The sequence below is a fragment of the Channa argus genome, chromosome 19 (genome assembly GCF_033026475.1).
Source record: "Channa argus isolate prfri chromosome 19, Channa argus male v1.0, whole genome shotgun sequence".
NCBI lineage: Eukaryota > Metazoa > Chordata > Actinopteri > Anabantiformes > Channidae > Channa > Channa argus.
Genome location: NC_090215.1, coordinates 7,287,493 through 7,303,852, shown reverse-complemented (window position 1 = coordinate 7,303,852; position 16,360 = coordinate 7,287,493). Strand labels below are relative to the sequence as shown.

Genomic DNA, 16,360 nt, shown 5'->3' with positions numbered 1-16,360 from the left:
ATGTCAATGCATCTACTACTAATATTGATATAACACTAATGGATGGCAGTAGTGATCGTAGTTCTTATATATTGCACCATGGAAGAACAAGACCTGAAACATCATAAGTAAAGTCAGTTAGAGAGGACTATTAAATAAACATGTGTCTCTGTTGTTTCTGATTTAAATGTGTTTGATGTACAAACTCTATACTTAACTAGCCCCATTGCTTCTAACATTTATTTATAGAGCATCCATTAAAAATTTCCTTTGTAAAGGTGATTCCAGAATAAAGAACTGAGCCGAGAAAGAGCTGACACTGGACCAAATATGCAACATTATCATATGATCTGTGTGTTTTTGCTCACAATATTACTTTTTTTGATGTACACCATGTGATGTGGATATTAGCAATTTTGTTGTTGTCTTCTCACATGATCAAATCTATTCAGATATTAAAACCAAAGCCTGTTGCCTCCTGCTGAACTGTGATGACTTACACTCTTCGGCCAAAACATGAAATCCAGCCGGTGGTTTTGATGTGGTGTTGGACAGGGTTCAGAATGAGAAAAGGTTCTTGCTGTCCGTGTTTGAAACACGCCGCGTTGCAGTTTGCTGTGGCTGTCAGATTGCCCATGTCACGACTACCACAACATTAAAACCATCAAGTGGACAATTGATATAAATGCAAGACGCCGAGGTCTCTTCTGTACGTAGAAAGATGGTCAATTTCGAAGTGCTAATGATAAATGTTTTTCATCTTCTATACAGTTTCCCAGCAGCCAGGAAGTATGCAGGGCTTTGGTGTGAATGGGATGACAGGAGTTGACCCAGGGGTTACTATGACCCACCCAGCATACCCACCACAGCCCGGCTCTGCCCATATGACGATGGGCTCCTATCCTCCACCTCCATCATATTGCAACCACCCACCACCACCCTATGAACAAATATTTCAAAACAGCGACAAGAAGTAGGCACAAGGAACTAAGGAAACGGAACTTAAAATGAAGGAGGCAGAAGAGGAGGTAGAAAAAGGATGAATGAATGGGAAATACAGATGAAGATGAGAAGGAGAAAAGCGTGATTCCTGGTTTTTGGATGTAGAGTACGACTTGGAAAACCCACAATATACTGTGTTGTAGAAAAGACCAAGAGGCACAGTAAGAAGTCACATGCCCTCATGCACACATTCACTGCTACATATGGGGTAACTTCATTTACTTATGATTTATGTGGATACGTGTGTAAAGTGACTGAGCCAGGTTTGCTGAACTGAGCGTAAGCAACGATGGACCAGTGTGAAGGATTCGGATTCACTCACTGTCACCTCTCTCCATCACTCTCCTCGTGCAACTGCAGCTACAACGCTGCAAAACAAAACACCTGCCATTCAAATTCACAATGCAGTCAAATGCTGGATGTGGTCACATTTCACATAATTATAAAAACTCAGATGTAGCCTACAAACAGGGACTTTATTTTCTATCGAGCATTTTACTGCAGTGTAGGTCCTTTACGAAAACTACTTTCTTGGTCTTTTTTTTCCTATTACAGTACATGTCGTCCAGTCAGCTAATGACATAATGAGCTTATTCTCTTGTCAGGAGTTGTTGTAGTTTTATTACATCACACGATATATGTGAAGTTAAAAAGGCTAATGGTGTGTGCGAACCTTGTTTCAGCATGTTATGCAGAGGTCTTGTGGTGTGACACTGTGAGTATGCCACTGCCCACCGTGTGTTCTCCTGCCCAATAGTACATAATGGTCTGGGAGCATCTTAATGCTTGTCATGCATATTAGCATTTAAAAGGTCAGTTCAAAATAATGGAATTCCTCCCCCAAAATAGTTCTTTTGCTTATGGAAGTAGTAAATATTCAAGAATAGCTTGCCTAAAGTTCAACTGCGAATTCTGCAAGCCTTGTACACAGTGCTGACCTCTAAGGGGTTTGGAAAGGCAGCTAGTCCCAGATGGAAGATGCTCCAGCTGCTTACTGTTGCACTATTCACTTTTTATTTAACTTGCTGAGTCGGAGTACAAACACATCAACTATAGAGTAGCCACTGATACGAATAAGCCTTTTGAAGAAACTGTGCAAGCCGTTCGTCATATTAGGTGATGAGCTAACTAGCAAGCTTAGCAAGTCACTAATATGGACGGCTATAATTTTCTTATATAATAAACCTATTACATAATATTATGTGCAGTGGTTCACAAAATGGCTGGGGAGATTAAACAAAACAGTAGAATTTAAATAGAAGAAAATCTAAAAACCTGTGTTCCAATTAGCTCAGAGCTGACCACTGAATTTTACTTACCGTTTCTTTATTCGTCTCAAGTTCTTGAAAGGTCCACTATGGATTGTAGGCCTGCACTGTAAATGTAGCTGAAGAGGCATGTTGCCATACGTAAAGAAATATGTACTAATATCTAAATGATAAGAACAGGAAGGGGATGCAAATGGTCAATCTTGTTTGTTTGGTTTGTTTTTTTGGGGGGGTGGGGTGGGGGGGTTCCCAAATATCAATTGCTATTGCAATTTAATTTCTCCAGGTGGGGCCCCTTTTCTCCCTTAGTATCTATTCCCATTTTCATTGAATTTGAACAATTTAAAGTTTTTAGCCAAACAATCTGCAGGTAACACATTCTATCCACAGCAACATCCCCCAACAATGAACATGACATGAGGTAACTTCACATTTTCTATAGTCTGACACAAAAATTCTGGTAAAAACACATTTTGTACTTTTTTCACTTGTGTAACTGTATGTGGCCAACAAATACATAGTTAGTGAGCTTTGTTACCTTTAGCCCGGCTGTGTCTTCATGCGAGGTAGCCCCATATGATCACACATTTCTCATCTGTCAAGAAGAAAGAAAATATTTCTTCTAGCGGCAGTGATCTGCTACAGAGCAGCACTCCAGCTGATGAATGAGGAGGTAGTTCCATGCTTTTTTTTTTTTTTTTGACTTGACACGTACTGCATGATTTAAAATGACAGCCAGCTCAGATTAAAAGCATTGTGTTGCATTGGAACAAACTTCGGCCTGGAACATGACAGAACAAGCAAGTATATCTGTCAAATTCTGATGGAATCTCAGTTTACATATGCTTATAGTCATCTTTTCTTATTGTGTTTAGAAAAGCATGAGGCATCCAATGGATTCCAGAATGCGTTTGTAAAAAGGTGACAGTTTAGCTCTAGTATGTGCAGATTGATGTGTGTTATTTTGCTGAATGGCTGCTCCAGTGAACTAACGTGTAATTGGAATTCTCTATCAGACTTTTGTGCTGCAATAAATACATAAATGATGATGATGATGATGATGATAATGATGTAGTTTGAAGTGGTAGCAAAGCTTTTTCTGTAGCATACACTATTTTTTCCTCTTAGACATCCTATTGATACGCTCAACAAGCCCCGCCCACACAATGGACTTTGCTCAAGGGCCTCTCGCCACACAAAACTGTTCATTTGATTCTTGTTTAAGGCTTAGTAATAATCCTTGATGTGACCTTTTAGTGAATGCATTTGACGATGTTAATTCTCACAGGCTGTCGGCATCACCATGGTTAAAATGAAAAAAAAAAAAGTCAAGGTTCTCAACAGAACTCGGACATGCGTCAATGGATGGTTTTTTTTATCCTTCATGTGTAATATAATTAAAAATGTTAACATTTTCAGGGCCCTAATAGGACTTCACCATTATCTCTTTAGAGGGTAGTTTTTTCTCTGAATAAGAAGTGTTGACGTTTCTCATAAGTGAACCTTTTGACCTGATTGGGTGCTAAGTAAGGAAGCCAATTTATGCAACTGGGAAAAAAAAAATATCAAAAAAACAAGGGTTTCACTTTTTTCCCCTTATTATTAGGATATGGTATCTAATAGAAATAATAAAATGTTATAGTATTGGAAAATTAAAAGAAATGTTATCACTATTTAGTTATCACTATATAATTCTCAAGTTGGATTTGAGTAAATGTAATTTAACAAAAGTGACAAAAGTAAAAAAATTTAAAAAGAAAAAAAAAACTAAAATTCTAGGTGACCCTCTTTTGAAATGAAATATAGTAGTAAACTATAAGGAAAACAAATACATCCTGTGTTTGCACTTTATTTGGAGGATCTAGTTAAGTTACCAACATTTTCAGTTTTCTATATTCTTTAGAATAATTTATATGGAACTCCTGTCCTGTCCGGTCCTGTCTTTTGCTCTCAAAGGAGTTGTGGTGTGATTGTAGAGTGAAACACATCTGTAGTGCACACACCTAATTAGGGTTAGTCGAAGGCCACTTTTGAGACCCTTATATGATCCCAGTCTGGTTTTTATGCCCCTGCATGAAGCCAGGTTAACAGAATGAGACAGGGGTTCTTGCTTTTTGGTCTCTTTGGATACTGGACATACACAGCTCAATATTAGTAAAGGTGTTCTGTTTAAAAATGGCAAACTATGCAAGAGATTATATTATTGGTAAGCATCTTAATCTATTTGTCTCTGCTGGTTTTGTCATCTTCTTCTCAACCTATTCAATTTATCGGCTTTGAGGGTTTCAACATAAAAGGCCATATTGTGAAATATGTAAATAAACTTCACTTCTGATACAATGTTATATATTTACTGATGGATTTATTTGATGTTTGAGCTTTATGTCACAGTGATATTATACAGGTTTTTTTTTTTTAAATATTGCATTTCCACACATCTCATTTTAGGTTAAGAACCTGTAGATAACCTGTGATAAACCTTTCATTAATTCTGCAGGTATCTAGTCATAAACTTATTGGGAAAATATCTACTTTTTTTTTCGATGATGCAGCTAGATGAAAGATCTCCGGACTAGACATTACTTCCAATAACTGGTTACATTTTGGATTCAGTTTCAAATCAGATCCAATCTGATTTAAGTTTACATCCAATTAAATCCTTTTTGCAGCGATACAGATTCCATCATGTTAAATAATGTGCCATTTTAGACCTATACACGAGCAAATGCTTTTCTTCTTCCCTGGTGATTTTTGATTTTTCTTTAAACAGTCCAGAGAACTAGGATGAATTTAGAATCTACTGTGGTGTTTTTGAAAACTGCAATATGCCCTTTTGGCTACTGAATCTTATCAGGGGTTTACCTGTTGTTCTGTTCTTGAAATCTTCTCTTTATCTTTGGCAAGTAAACATATTTGACATTTTTGACTTGCTTGGAAGTGAAAGATTTTCTCCTTTCACTAGGCAAATGAAAATCTGTCCATCCACAAGACTTGCATTTGGTGGTTTACCACTTCATTTGGCATTTTCTAGTTGTCCTGTCGGTTTCCAGCTGTTGATATTGGCAAATTACTTACCTTTGATTGCTCTCTTATGATTTTGTGTTTTGAACATTATCATTATCTTTACTTCTTATATTCTCACCCAAAATAACATTTTCAGCATTAAAAATAATACTAAAGATAAAAAAAAATCAGAACAGGAGCTCTTTTTTTATTTCCAACAATGTCAAGCCTTATATGAATTCTTTCTTTTGACCCATGTAAGTGCTGACTAAGGCAAAAAGCATATTAAGAAAAATTAAGACACTGTACTGTTTTGTCACTGGAGCCCATGAGTTTAATGAGGAAAACATTCATATTTTGCTGCTAAGAGTGCCGTAGAATTGATGCTTTATTGTAGCCCAAGCCATTAGAATCTTCCCGTTTCCTTAAACAAAAAGTCAATGGCATTTCTTAATTGCTATTTGGATTATTGCAGAAAATGTGCTTTGTGACAAATTGAAAATTTATAAAAAACATTTTTAAATAACATGGGGATGCAAACTTATTTGCTTTTTAAATAACTTGTATACTAAACATTTTATACGCTCCTTGACCATGTTTTCTGCTTCTGATGATGCCTAGCTGGACGTACAGTAGAGCTTGACAGTACTTGCTGAATGTGCATGCAAATCCAACTCTAAACCTAGCATATAATAATGCATATTCAGCTAGTAGAAACATTCCTTTATCATCACATATAACTTGGTCAAGGAGTCTATAAAAAAAGTTAGAGTGAAATTAAACATAAAACTAACCATTGCATGTTTGCATCTTCCTTTATAAATTAATTAACCATTAACTTGTATTTCTGATGAGGGAACATTTGTACTACATAAAAAAAATTCTGCCATTTCAAAATGAGGTCATGATAAGATTTCATATGAAACTACATACTGTAAATGCAAACAATCTGTGAAATTAGACAGGGGATAGAGACCACTTTCATTAAGATGCACAGTCTCAATAGTGTGACTGGTTTATTTACTGACATACTTTAGAATAAATATGAAAATCTCTTGACCTTGTATTAACTAACACAGCCAACTTTTAAGCAAAAACCCATTCAAAAAAATAAAAAATAAAAATAAATAAATATTTTGGGACGAGGGAAGCAGGGATGAAGAAATTCTAACCAATTTCTGTTTTAGGACTCATTTCTATTGCACTCTATGAGGCGAAGGTCAAAGAAAATGCAAAGACAAGGACAAAAGGAAAACCAATAACTAATCTCGGCTAATATCCAGTCATTCCAAATGGAACCAGTATTCAATCACCACAACACACATTTTAAAAGGACCAGGGAACCACGATAAAATAACAGATGAACACAAATGTTTTTACATGTGACATTACCCTCATGCAGTGACATTCATGGCAAGATTTCTGCAAGAGAAATGGGCTTTTATGTGCATTCATGTGCTGTCGGAAATATTAGATATAACGTAGAGAAATCATTTCAAAGACCAAACACCAAATAGACCATGGCAGCTGCCAAAGTTCAGGGTTGTATTATAGCTTTGAGTCCAAGTAAAACATGGAGCTTAGATTGGACAAAACCAAGTAATAAATTATTGTACCTACTACAACTTAGTTCCAACTGTACACTAGTTCAAACAGCCTTCTGAAGCTTTGCTGTTCTTGATTTTATTTCATAAGTTATTTTACTGCATTTAGTTATTCAGCAAGTGTTCATACTGCAAGCATTCAGCCGCACATTTTTGATTCAAGCTATAATAAGATACTAAATTAACATGGCACCTTATCTGAACATACCTGGTAGCAACAGGCTGCACCCTCTTATGTTTCTAGAGGGTGCATTCAAAAGTGAAGTTAGGGTGCACTGGGTAAACTGACACTGCTTCTATTTCCGCTGAGTGACAGTCCCGATGGGCTCCAACCCGCTGAAGTTGAGATTTTTTTCAACTTGTCATGTTGCTAGGGTCCTTTTTTTCTCCGTGTCACACACTGGGGTAAACTGAGCGACTAAGCCAGCTTTCTATTCACAATAAACGGCAGCGGTCACTGGCCAGAGGAATCTGTCATCACTGACGAGGAGAAAGAAAAATGTTTCCCTACTATGTAACAAATAACTGGAGAATTGCAACAGCACACCTACAAATACAGGAAATTACTACATCGACAGGTTATGAGGCACCAAGGGCCAAATACAGTGAGCATGCAGAGGCATAGAATGACCAAAAACTGCTTTAGGTTACTTCACACACATCCACATCCACACACAGTTCTTTCTTGGCCTAAGTGCTATGGTTTTAAAGGGTTTAGGGTGTGTACTCCCGTGTCCATGCCAGCTGGCAATAAATTGTTGAGAGTGGGCTGGGAGCATGGGCTGCATGTCCTAACACCATACACTGAAGGAGGACAACAGAGATGAAGAACACATTATAGTCGATTTCCTATAACAGGAAGCAAGTGTCCATCCTTGAAGTGAAATGTGCATTTACATTATCTTCTGGATCAGCAAAATTCAACCTGTACCCTCGTCCACAAAGAATGGTCACTTTCGCCTAGTATATTTTTAATTTCAAAAACCAAAGTATTGGTTTGATTTAACAAACTTTGCCCAACTGCACCCACTTTGCTCTGTTTCAGCCTGGTCTTCAGTTTCAGGCCAATGTAGTCACTACTCACTCATAACAAAGGTTAAAAGCTGAATCACAAATACATCCTTATCCAGTGTTCAGGGAAACACTCAAGTTAACTTGGAAAACAGTTAATCCCCACCCTCCATAATTCTCCTCCGTCCTAACAATTGGCAAGTCAAAGCTCAAAGGCGGGAAAAGAGGACGCTTCAGGTGTCTCCATCTCTGAAAGGTAGTGGATGGCCCCTGCCATACCTGAAGAAAAGAAATGCACCAGTTATTGCCAACTACACGTTTCACTGTTCCTCATTCAAGTGTGTGGTATCCGACACGGTCAAGGCAGCGGAGGCATTTAAAAAAAGCCACGCAACTGATTTGTAAAATAATCAGAGCAAATGAGCAGACAGGATGGAGTGGGTGTTCTTTCCCAGCACCAGATTAAGGAAAATCTGATAAGGCCATTCACCAAAAATGTTATGAATGGATTTAACAGCTTTTGTTTTGCAGATGACCAGTAATAACACGTTGTTATACAGAACAGTTTGAATTGATAGAAAACAGTCTAAAGCCTGTAGTACCATAAAAAAAATGTAAAGAAATTGACATAGTTGACTAAAATGTAGGTAAAGTATTATTTACACAACCAATAAATTAAAAACAGGCAAATATGTGCATTTATACCCTTGTTAGAATTTTTACAGGAAATAATCATATTTTTAAAGACGAGCAATGAACAGCCACAGATCGTCTGATACTCTTGGATAGTATTGACCAAATGTCTCTCATTAAGTCCTAAACATGTACTGTGTTTTTCAAGCGGTGCACACAGAAATTATAATCATACCTATATTTGCAAAGGAGCAGCCATTCGATTCTTTATTCAGTAGCCTAATCTTAACCAGGCTGTACCTACATTTCCTAGCAACCAATTCACATTTTACTAAATTCCATACATTAACCATGTAACATCTTAAACAGTTAGCAACACATTGTTTTTTTCTGCCTTACATCTAGTCAAGGGATCATAAGAATGTTGAATAATTTTAAATACATTTATAATATTAAATGCACTCCATTAGAAATACATGATCTGAGGATAATTTGAAGCTTTAGCTGTCTGAGTGAAATCAGAAAGATATTTTCCGAAGTTACTTTCTTTTTCAGTATATTCAGTATGATTTCCTGGACAGTGACTCCCAATTGAGCAGCTGTGGGGGGGTTAAACAGAGGGCCACTAATGGTAAAGCATGAATAAAGCAACGGATATAAGTCAGCTAATGAAATGTGCTTGAATAATACACCTTTCAGTCAGTTTACAAGAGTCTGCGGCATATGAGAGGTATTCGATAAAAGAAGACCTTGTAAACCAACAAATAGGAGCTCTTTTGTAGTTCCCTAAGCTTGTGTGGATGATCACAGTTTAAAAGCGGTGATTAGACTTGCAGCTTTGTGCACTCAGTGGTTTAGTTCTACTTAAAGGAGCTTTTCTGCTGTGCTGCCAGCCATGTCCTTAATTCTTACATTTGAGCTAAGTGGAAGGCCACTCTAACTTTAAAAAGAGCTGCTCAGGATGCCGTATAATTGACCTTTGATGAAAGAAGAGGCAGCAGCCAGCAGCAGACCTAACTTTTGAAACTTAAATAACCGGTCAGTTACTACATCGATTTGGTAGATATGAATCTACAGAGGAAAGAGCATGTTTATAGCAGATTTTAGTCCATTTGATGGGTAACTGATTGAATGACAAACATTTACCTTCAAAAAGAGAGTAGGGTCTGTCTGGGATGCGACAGCCATGAGTGCCGTAGTCCAAACACCACTCAGCAAACTAAGAGAGAGAAATAACATGTTTATTATATAGATTATCCGGTAGATACTTGAAAAATAATAAATTAAGTAAACTTGAGTTGTGATTGAAAAGACCTGTACTACTGCACCATCTCACCACACTAAGCATCTTTGGGAATTATAGTCATTATTAGGAAAAACTTAACTAAGTACTGTCATTCTCTTCCTGACCCGACATTTGCCCATTTAACCCCTTCCTTGATTTCAGCCCTGTAAAGTTGTCAGACTCTGCTAACAGCACTGATATAGCACATGCATCATACACCAGTTAAATTAATTTGGTATAAGGCTGCTCCAGTTTAAATATTGCATGCATGTGTTTTATTTGTATTCAAATCTCTCATTTCTCCAAAAGTAGATCCACTCCTTTTCTTACCTTGCAGGCCCGGTACAAGTATTTCTTGTCCTGGGTAAGCTTATAAAGGGACAGGAAGGCATAGCCATTGCCAGCTGTGCCATGGCAGATCCCATAGCCTTTCCGGAGAAGGCCTCGCTGCCAGATCACCTCAGCACATTCTGCAGCTTCCTTCAAGTACTTTTCCTCTTTAAATACCTGGGAAGACACAGATGAAGCCAAACCGGAATTGTGGTTAAATGCCTACACTAACCAGTCAAGTTGCAGCTTCCGTTTGTATATTTCCAGGCTCATATTTATAAGTTCAATCATGTGTTAAAGTGAATAAAGAGTTTTTTCTTAAGTAAAAAAAAAAGGTGTTTGTGACAGTGGATTCTTGTCCCAAATCGGAAGAAATTCCCTAATGTCCTGAGATGTTTTGCCATGAAACAGCAATAATCCAACATACTGAATATCAGCACAAAAATATTAGCTATTAAACACCAGCGTCAACCCCCCCAAAAATAGTTTAAAATTCAATCTTTGTATCATTTTAGACATGTAATATAAAGAGAAAGTTCCAGACAAGCCGGTTGGTGTGTTGTACCGTTCCTTTAAAAACAGATGTGATTATAATCACCAGCCCCCACTGACTTCTAAAAGATAGCTGGGCTTTTAAATGCTGCAGTTTGCATTCAGAAATGCTAGTGTTGCAATGCAGAGGAAAACAGGACAGCTGCACATGGTACTCTCTGTATTACTCAAGGGCTGTTCACCATCTTGGATATGAACAATGTCAATTGTGGCTGCTGTGCTGTGAGAGCTCACAATTGCTACATCTTCTGTTTAAGAACCCTCCTATTCCACTTCTCCATGCATCTTTAAACAATTTGCTTTCAGACAGTGGGAGGCATTTTATTATAGTATAAGCATTATTTACTGTCTCTGTTTGTTCATGTCTGGTGAATAGGTGTAGAATACATGGAACTCTGATACCAGCAAAATGAGCTGGTGCATTGTTTCAGTCAGTGTGGTTTCTATGGTTGCTATGGTCACGGCGAGCTGCGACGGCAAGCTGGGAACGGTCCAGCCACTTTAGGCAGTGGTAACAAGTCACTCACTAAATGCATCTTCAAAGTTTCTATGAAATGGGCACTTAAATTTCCTGAAGGACTGAACTGATGTCATCCTGCACTAATAATTATTACTGTAGAGTTAATTCGTTTTCACATAACCCCTTAGTGATTGGACAATAGGACTCTGAGGGGAGGAAATGTATCATGTATAGAAGATAGTATATTGACAAGTTCTGTGTTGCATAGCAACAAGAGTTATGTAGCTCCCCTGACAGGCTTTGACATCTTCCTATATTAGTAGAGATTCTCCCAGCTTTGCTTGTGTGCAAGAGACAATTATGGGTTTAAACTGTTAGTCACTTCTCATTAGTGTAATACATGACAATTATCAGAACTTGGTTTAAAAAGTGATTTTGAGAATATTGTTAAAATCATATTTAGCATTAAATGGTAAGCTGTGAGGAACACTAAAAGCTGAACTGAAAAAAAATATATTAGTACGGAAATGCTTGTCATTCAACAACAAACAGCAGATTTGCTATGGTAAATGGTAAACAGTCTGCACCTATATAGTGCTTTTCTACCTTTTGGCACTCAAAGCACTTTACACTGCCTCTTATTCACCCATTCACACTCCCAAACACACTCACACACACCGATAGGGGAGCTGCTATGCAACTGGCCAACAACTATGTTACGGTTCAGTGCCTTGGTCAAGGACACTCCCACATGTGACTGGAGGAGCCGGGGATTAAATCAAAAACTGCGAGATTGGTGGACAACGGCTCTACCTTCCTGCGACACAGTCTATGTGATCTTTCACAGTCAAACAGTGATAAGCCATCATGTCTTACATTGTGCTGCGTTCTGTGTTGCTAGTCACTGCATTAATAAAAGGAATAAGAATTCCACAATAGCAGTGCATTAGCTGGCTTCCTAATCTCCAGAACCACTTGCATACAAACACACCATTTTGTTTGTTTGTCTGTGCCACAAGGGGCCAGTGTTGTTTATGTATTTTACATGGTGGATTTACAAGGTTTAAATTTCTGCTTAGACAGATGCCTCTGTGCTATTTGATGTGAGCCAGTCTCACCTTATGAGCCATGATGAGCATGTGGATGACACCAGGTGCCCCGTGACACCAGTGAACCAGCCGGTCACTCTCGTTGCTCAAGGATGATGGGAAATTCCCAGAGCGAAACCTCTTGTGGCGAACATAGTCAATGCTGGGACGAACCAACTCGGACAGCGTTTCTGGATGGACCTTTGCTCCTGGCTGAAGATAGAAAAGAGAGAGAAGAGAAAAGAGATCAAGGTTAGTTTAATTTCTATGCGAGGCTATTGGTGGTTTCAGACTAGATGGCTTCAAAACAAGACTTATGTTTACAGCAACAGTGATTCACTAGCTGGTCTAAGATTTAAAAAAAAGAAAGGAGCCCAGTAGGAACAGAACTGGAACACAGCTCAGTGTCTAGCAGACATGCGTTGCCCTCATCTCTGGCCAATTAGCCAAAAAAGAAAATACTGGAGACTTCTTTTTAAAATACAAGTGCCCAGTCTTTAAATTGTTATATATTTATCCATCATATCCCTTAAAGAAAAAAATGATAATTTAGGAAAGAAAACAGCTGGGATTTTTCCAGGTTTTGCTGCCAGACTCCCCTTCAGACATCAAAGTTTATTAATGATAAATACTGATGGTAAACACTTTAAAAACATAGCTGATGCTTTAACTGTTCCTAATGGACTTACTCACAGACTAATGCAGGCATGAATAATTCATTTCCATCAAGGAGTTCAGTGTGTTAATGAGAACACCAGTGAACACAAGCAAACACAACACAGCTACTTCTGTGGACTGATTTTAATATCATAAACACGAAGTAAAATCCTAAAAACAAACCCGCTGTTTAGATGTCTAACTGGCACTTAGACTAGATGGCGGAACCATCACAGGATAATACCAAACAATTTACTCTTATTGCAAATATAGTAACTATAAAACACAGATGCAAAGGGAAAAATGGACACAATCTTTAAATAGTATTTTAATCTATTTTGACATCTCTCTCACAAAGGAACTGATGTAGCAGAGCAGCCCGCAGCATTTATGGGATGTCTGGGTGGAGAAGTTGGCAGCTCCATTGTGTCTCATCCCAGGACAATACGATCCTCTAAACAATGTTTCTGGCTGCATTTTGAAATGGCACTAGGCCAGTAGTCAAAAAGATGGTTCTTTTACCCAATAATGAAGCTGAATCACTGCATAATATAAGATTGCAAACATTTTAATATTCTTAAAAATAAACAGCAGCTACATATGCAGCATGAGTAACTTAGATATTGATTTGACCAGCAAAAAACAAATGTCTAAGTTGCACAAAGTAGAGAACAATGCAAGATACCTGCATAAGCATATAATAAATTCCAGCTAGGCCATGTGCAGCACCAATGTACTGCTTCCTGTGCCATTCATAAAGAAGAGGGCAGCGATCGGTCTTCTTTTGCTCCGCTGACATGTTCTTCCCTGACTCTATGATGGCAGTCACCACCTGAAGATTGAAGACAGAGAGAGAGAGAGAGAGAGAGAGAGAGCGCAAATTGATTTTATGACCTACCTTTATTTATCACCATCCAAACTGTATAAAAACATATTATGTCTTTTAGACGTACAGTACAAACAGAATAAAGATCACACCTATATCAATAAAACAAAAATAAAATAAAAAATCCCAGAAGCCGGTCAAAAACCTGTCAAAGGGCTGCACTCTTTATAATAAAAAAAACAAAACTGTTTAACATAGTCTCTTTGGTCACAGAAGAAGCACTTATTTTCCACAATGACATTAATAACCCAAATAAATGAATTCACAGCCACAATCCCATGCAGAATCCTCCAAGACTAGAACTCAAAAAGCTCCTCCATGGAGTGTCACTGCGTCCATCTAGATTCTGTTTGTTTATGGTTTTTACCATCAGCCTCTAGAGAGTGTTCCCTGATGTGTCCTCTAAAGAGCCCCCTACAGAGACAGAGACGATTTTTGCAATGTAAGGGAACCTAAAAGCCCCTGATTTCCTGTAGAGTCTACTAAACCTTGCCGTTCTACTGTTTCAGTCTCTCAAGAATCTGGTGATGTGTTTCATGACATCGCGGGTTTACTGCTGACACAGCTGTCTGATCTGGCATTTGCCAAAATCCCACCACTGTTGTATACGTTTCAATCATTTTTATAATCTGACTTTTCCAAAAGAATTTAAGAGCAGCTCTAAAAGTATTGTCCTGTAGCAAGAAATATTAAAGTGTCAATATGCACACTGTATTGTAACATTTTTAATAAAAACAGAACAGGATACAAGGCAGTGAACAGTAAAACCAACTGGGTACATGTGACAGGATTTAAAAATACCTAAGTGATGTTTAAAAGCGTACAAATGATCTAATCTGGCCATTGATTACATTACTTCTCCTTGACATTTAACTCAGTTTGAGATTATGGATTTTACTGTGTTTTACAGTTGGGGGGCGGTTGTAGCTCAGTTGGTAAAGGCAGTCATCCACGGACCACAGGGTCAGTGGTTTGATCCCCGCCCTGGCTATATGTCGAAGTGTCTCTGGGCAAGACACTGAACCCCTAACAGCCCATCCCCAGCTGTGCAGTGCAGGTCCAAGCCCGGTAGAAATTAGGGAGGGTTGTGTCAGGAAGGGCATCTGGCGTAAGAACTGTGCCCAGTCAACATGCGGACAATGATCCGCTGTGGCGACCCCGAACTCACGGGATAAACCGAAAGGACAAAAAAAAAAAAAAACTGTTTTATGGTTTGTTTTATATTTGTTTTTGTTTCTATATCTATAATTCCTTTACATGTTTTATTTGTCTTCATGTCTGTGTACAGCACTTTGGCCACCTGTGTTGTTTCAAAAGGAGATTTATAAATAAAGTTAGATTGGATTAGATGTCTTTACCAAGTCATCATCAGACATATTTTCATCATCAACAAGAGAGATGCTCGTTCATGCTATATCACTTAAGCTTTGAGGTAGCAATAGATACACTGTCTTGATATAAACAGCCTTCTTCTCCTTATGCTGATCATCAATCCTGACAGTTGCCCCTCCGCACATGGAGTCAATAACTGAATCACCGCCATCGCTAGCAGCTAGATCCAACCCCCCAGGGGTCTCCCTGGGGTGGCTGCAGCATCCGAGGGTGAAGGAGCTCGGCTGGATGCCAGTGCTGCTTGGTTATCAGCTGTGACACACAACATGTTTAAGTCAGAGCGATTTACAGCCTAGTGAAACCATTTAGATTGGTGATACTAACTCTCCATACATTGAAACCTCCTTTGCTAAAACGTTGTTCCTCGTGCACGGAGGGGGGTTGTAGATGGTAACGTTTTTAGCTGGATTACCTTGCAGGAGAACAGGGATGAAGCCTTTTCCCAAAATAAAGAACAAACAGTCCTTGGTCTCTTGTATTATTTTGTACCATAATACCAATAACAATACAGAGCCTACAATTAAATATTACTTCTTAAAAATAGTTTCAAACGGAGTGAACACCATCAAAGCAGAAAAAAAAGATCTGAAAGTCTGCATTTCATCCAACTGTCTGCCTCTTCAGGTTTTTGTTAAATGTTTGCACATTAGTTATTACATCCCTTCTATATGTCTTCTATATTAGTGCATATGTGTGGATGTATGTATGATGCCTTGACCTCACACTTTAAGTTTACTTTAACGAAAAACACACACACTAACAGTAATCTATCTAAAAGTGCCAATACATTTTTTATGGTTCAAATTATTATTATTATTTCCTTTAGGCTGTTCCCTTTCAGATGTCACCACAGTGAATCATGTGACTCCATCTAACTCTGTCCTCTGCATCCTCTTCTCTCACACCAACTAACTTCATGTGCTCTCTCACTACGTCCATGAATCTCCTCTTTGGTCTTCCTCTAGACCTCCTGCCTGGCAGCTCCAACCTCAGCATCTTTCTGCCAATATATTCACAGTTTCTCCTCTGAACATGTCCAAACCACCTCAATCTGGCCTCTCTGACTTTATCTCTGAAACATCTAACATGAGCTGTCCCTCTGATGTCCTCATTCCTGATCCTGTCCATCCTCGTCCCTCCCAAAGAGAACCTCCAACATCTTAAGCTCTGCTACCTCCAGCTCTGCCTCCTGTCTTTTCTTCAGTGCCAC

General features: G+C 38.4%; 2 protein-coding genes across 4 annotated transcripts in view; one reads left to right on the top strand and one right to left on the bottom strand.

The window, feature by feature from the left end:
* Positions 1-3,585, top strand: part of vopp1b (VOPP1 WW domain binding protein b) — a 19,831-nt gene extending 16,246 nt beyond the window's left edge. For both annotated transcript variants that reach the window (XM_067486065.1, XM_067486066.1), the window contains exon 5: positions 751-3,585. In XM_067486065.1, coding sequence (XP_067342166.1) covers positions 751-956 — 206 coding nt within the window. In that variant the 3' untranslated portion in view covers positions 957-3,585. The remainder of the gene's footprint in view (positions 1-750) is intronic.
* lancl2 (LanC lantibiotic synthetase component C-like 2 (bacterial)) overlaps positions 2,792-16,360 on the bottom strand; it is a 26,053-nt gene continuing 12,484 nt past the window's right edge. The window contains exons 6-10 of one of the 2 annotated variants that reach the window (XM_067486064.1): positions 13,558-13,704; positions 12,246-12,428; positions 10,116-10,292; positions 9,647-9,719; positions 2,792-2,844 (exon numbers count right to left, since the gene is read on the bottom strand). In XM_067486064.1, the coding sequence (XP_067342165.1) occupies positions 2,807-2,844; positions 9,647-9,719; positions 10,116-10,292; positions 12,246-12,428; positions 13,558-13,704 (618 nt within the window). In that variant the 3' untranslated portion in view covers positions 2,792-2,806. Of the gene's footprint in view, positions 2,845-5,561; positions 8,147-9,646; positions 9,720-10,115; positions 10,293-12,245; positions 12,429-13,557; positions 13,705-16,360 lie in introns of those variants that run through there. The other variant, XM_067486063.1, reaches the window with a different exon arrangement.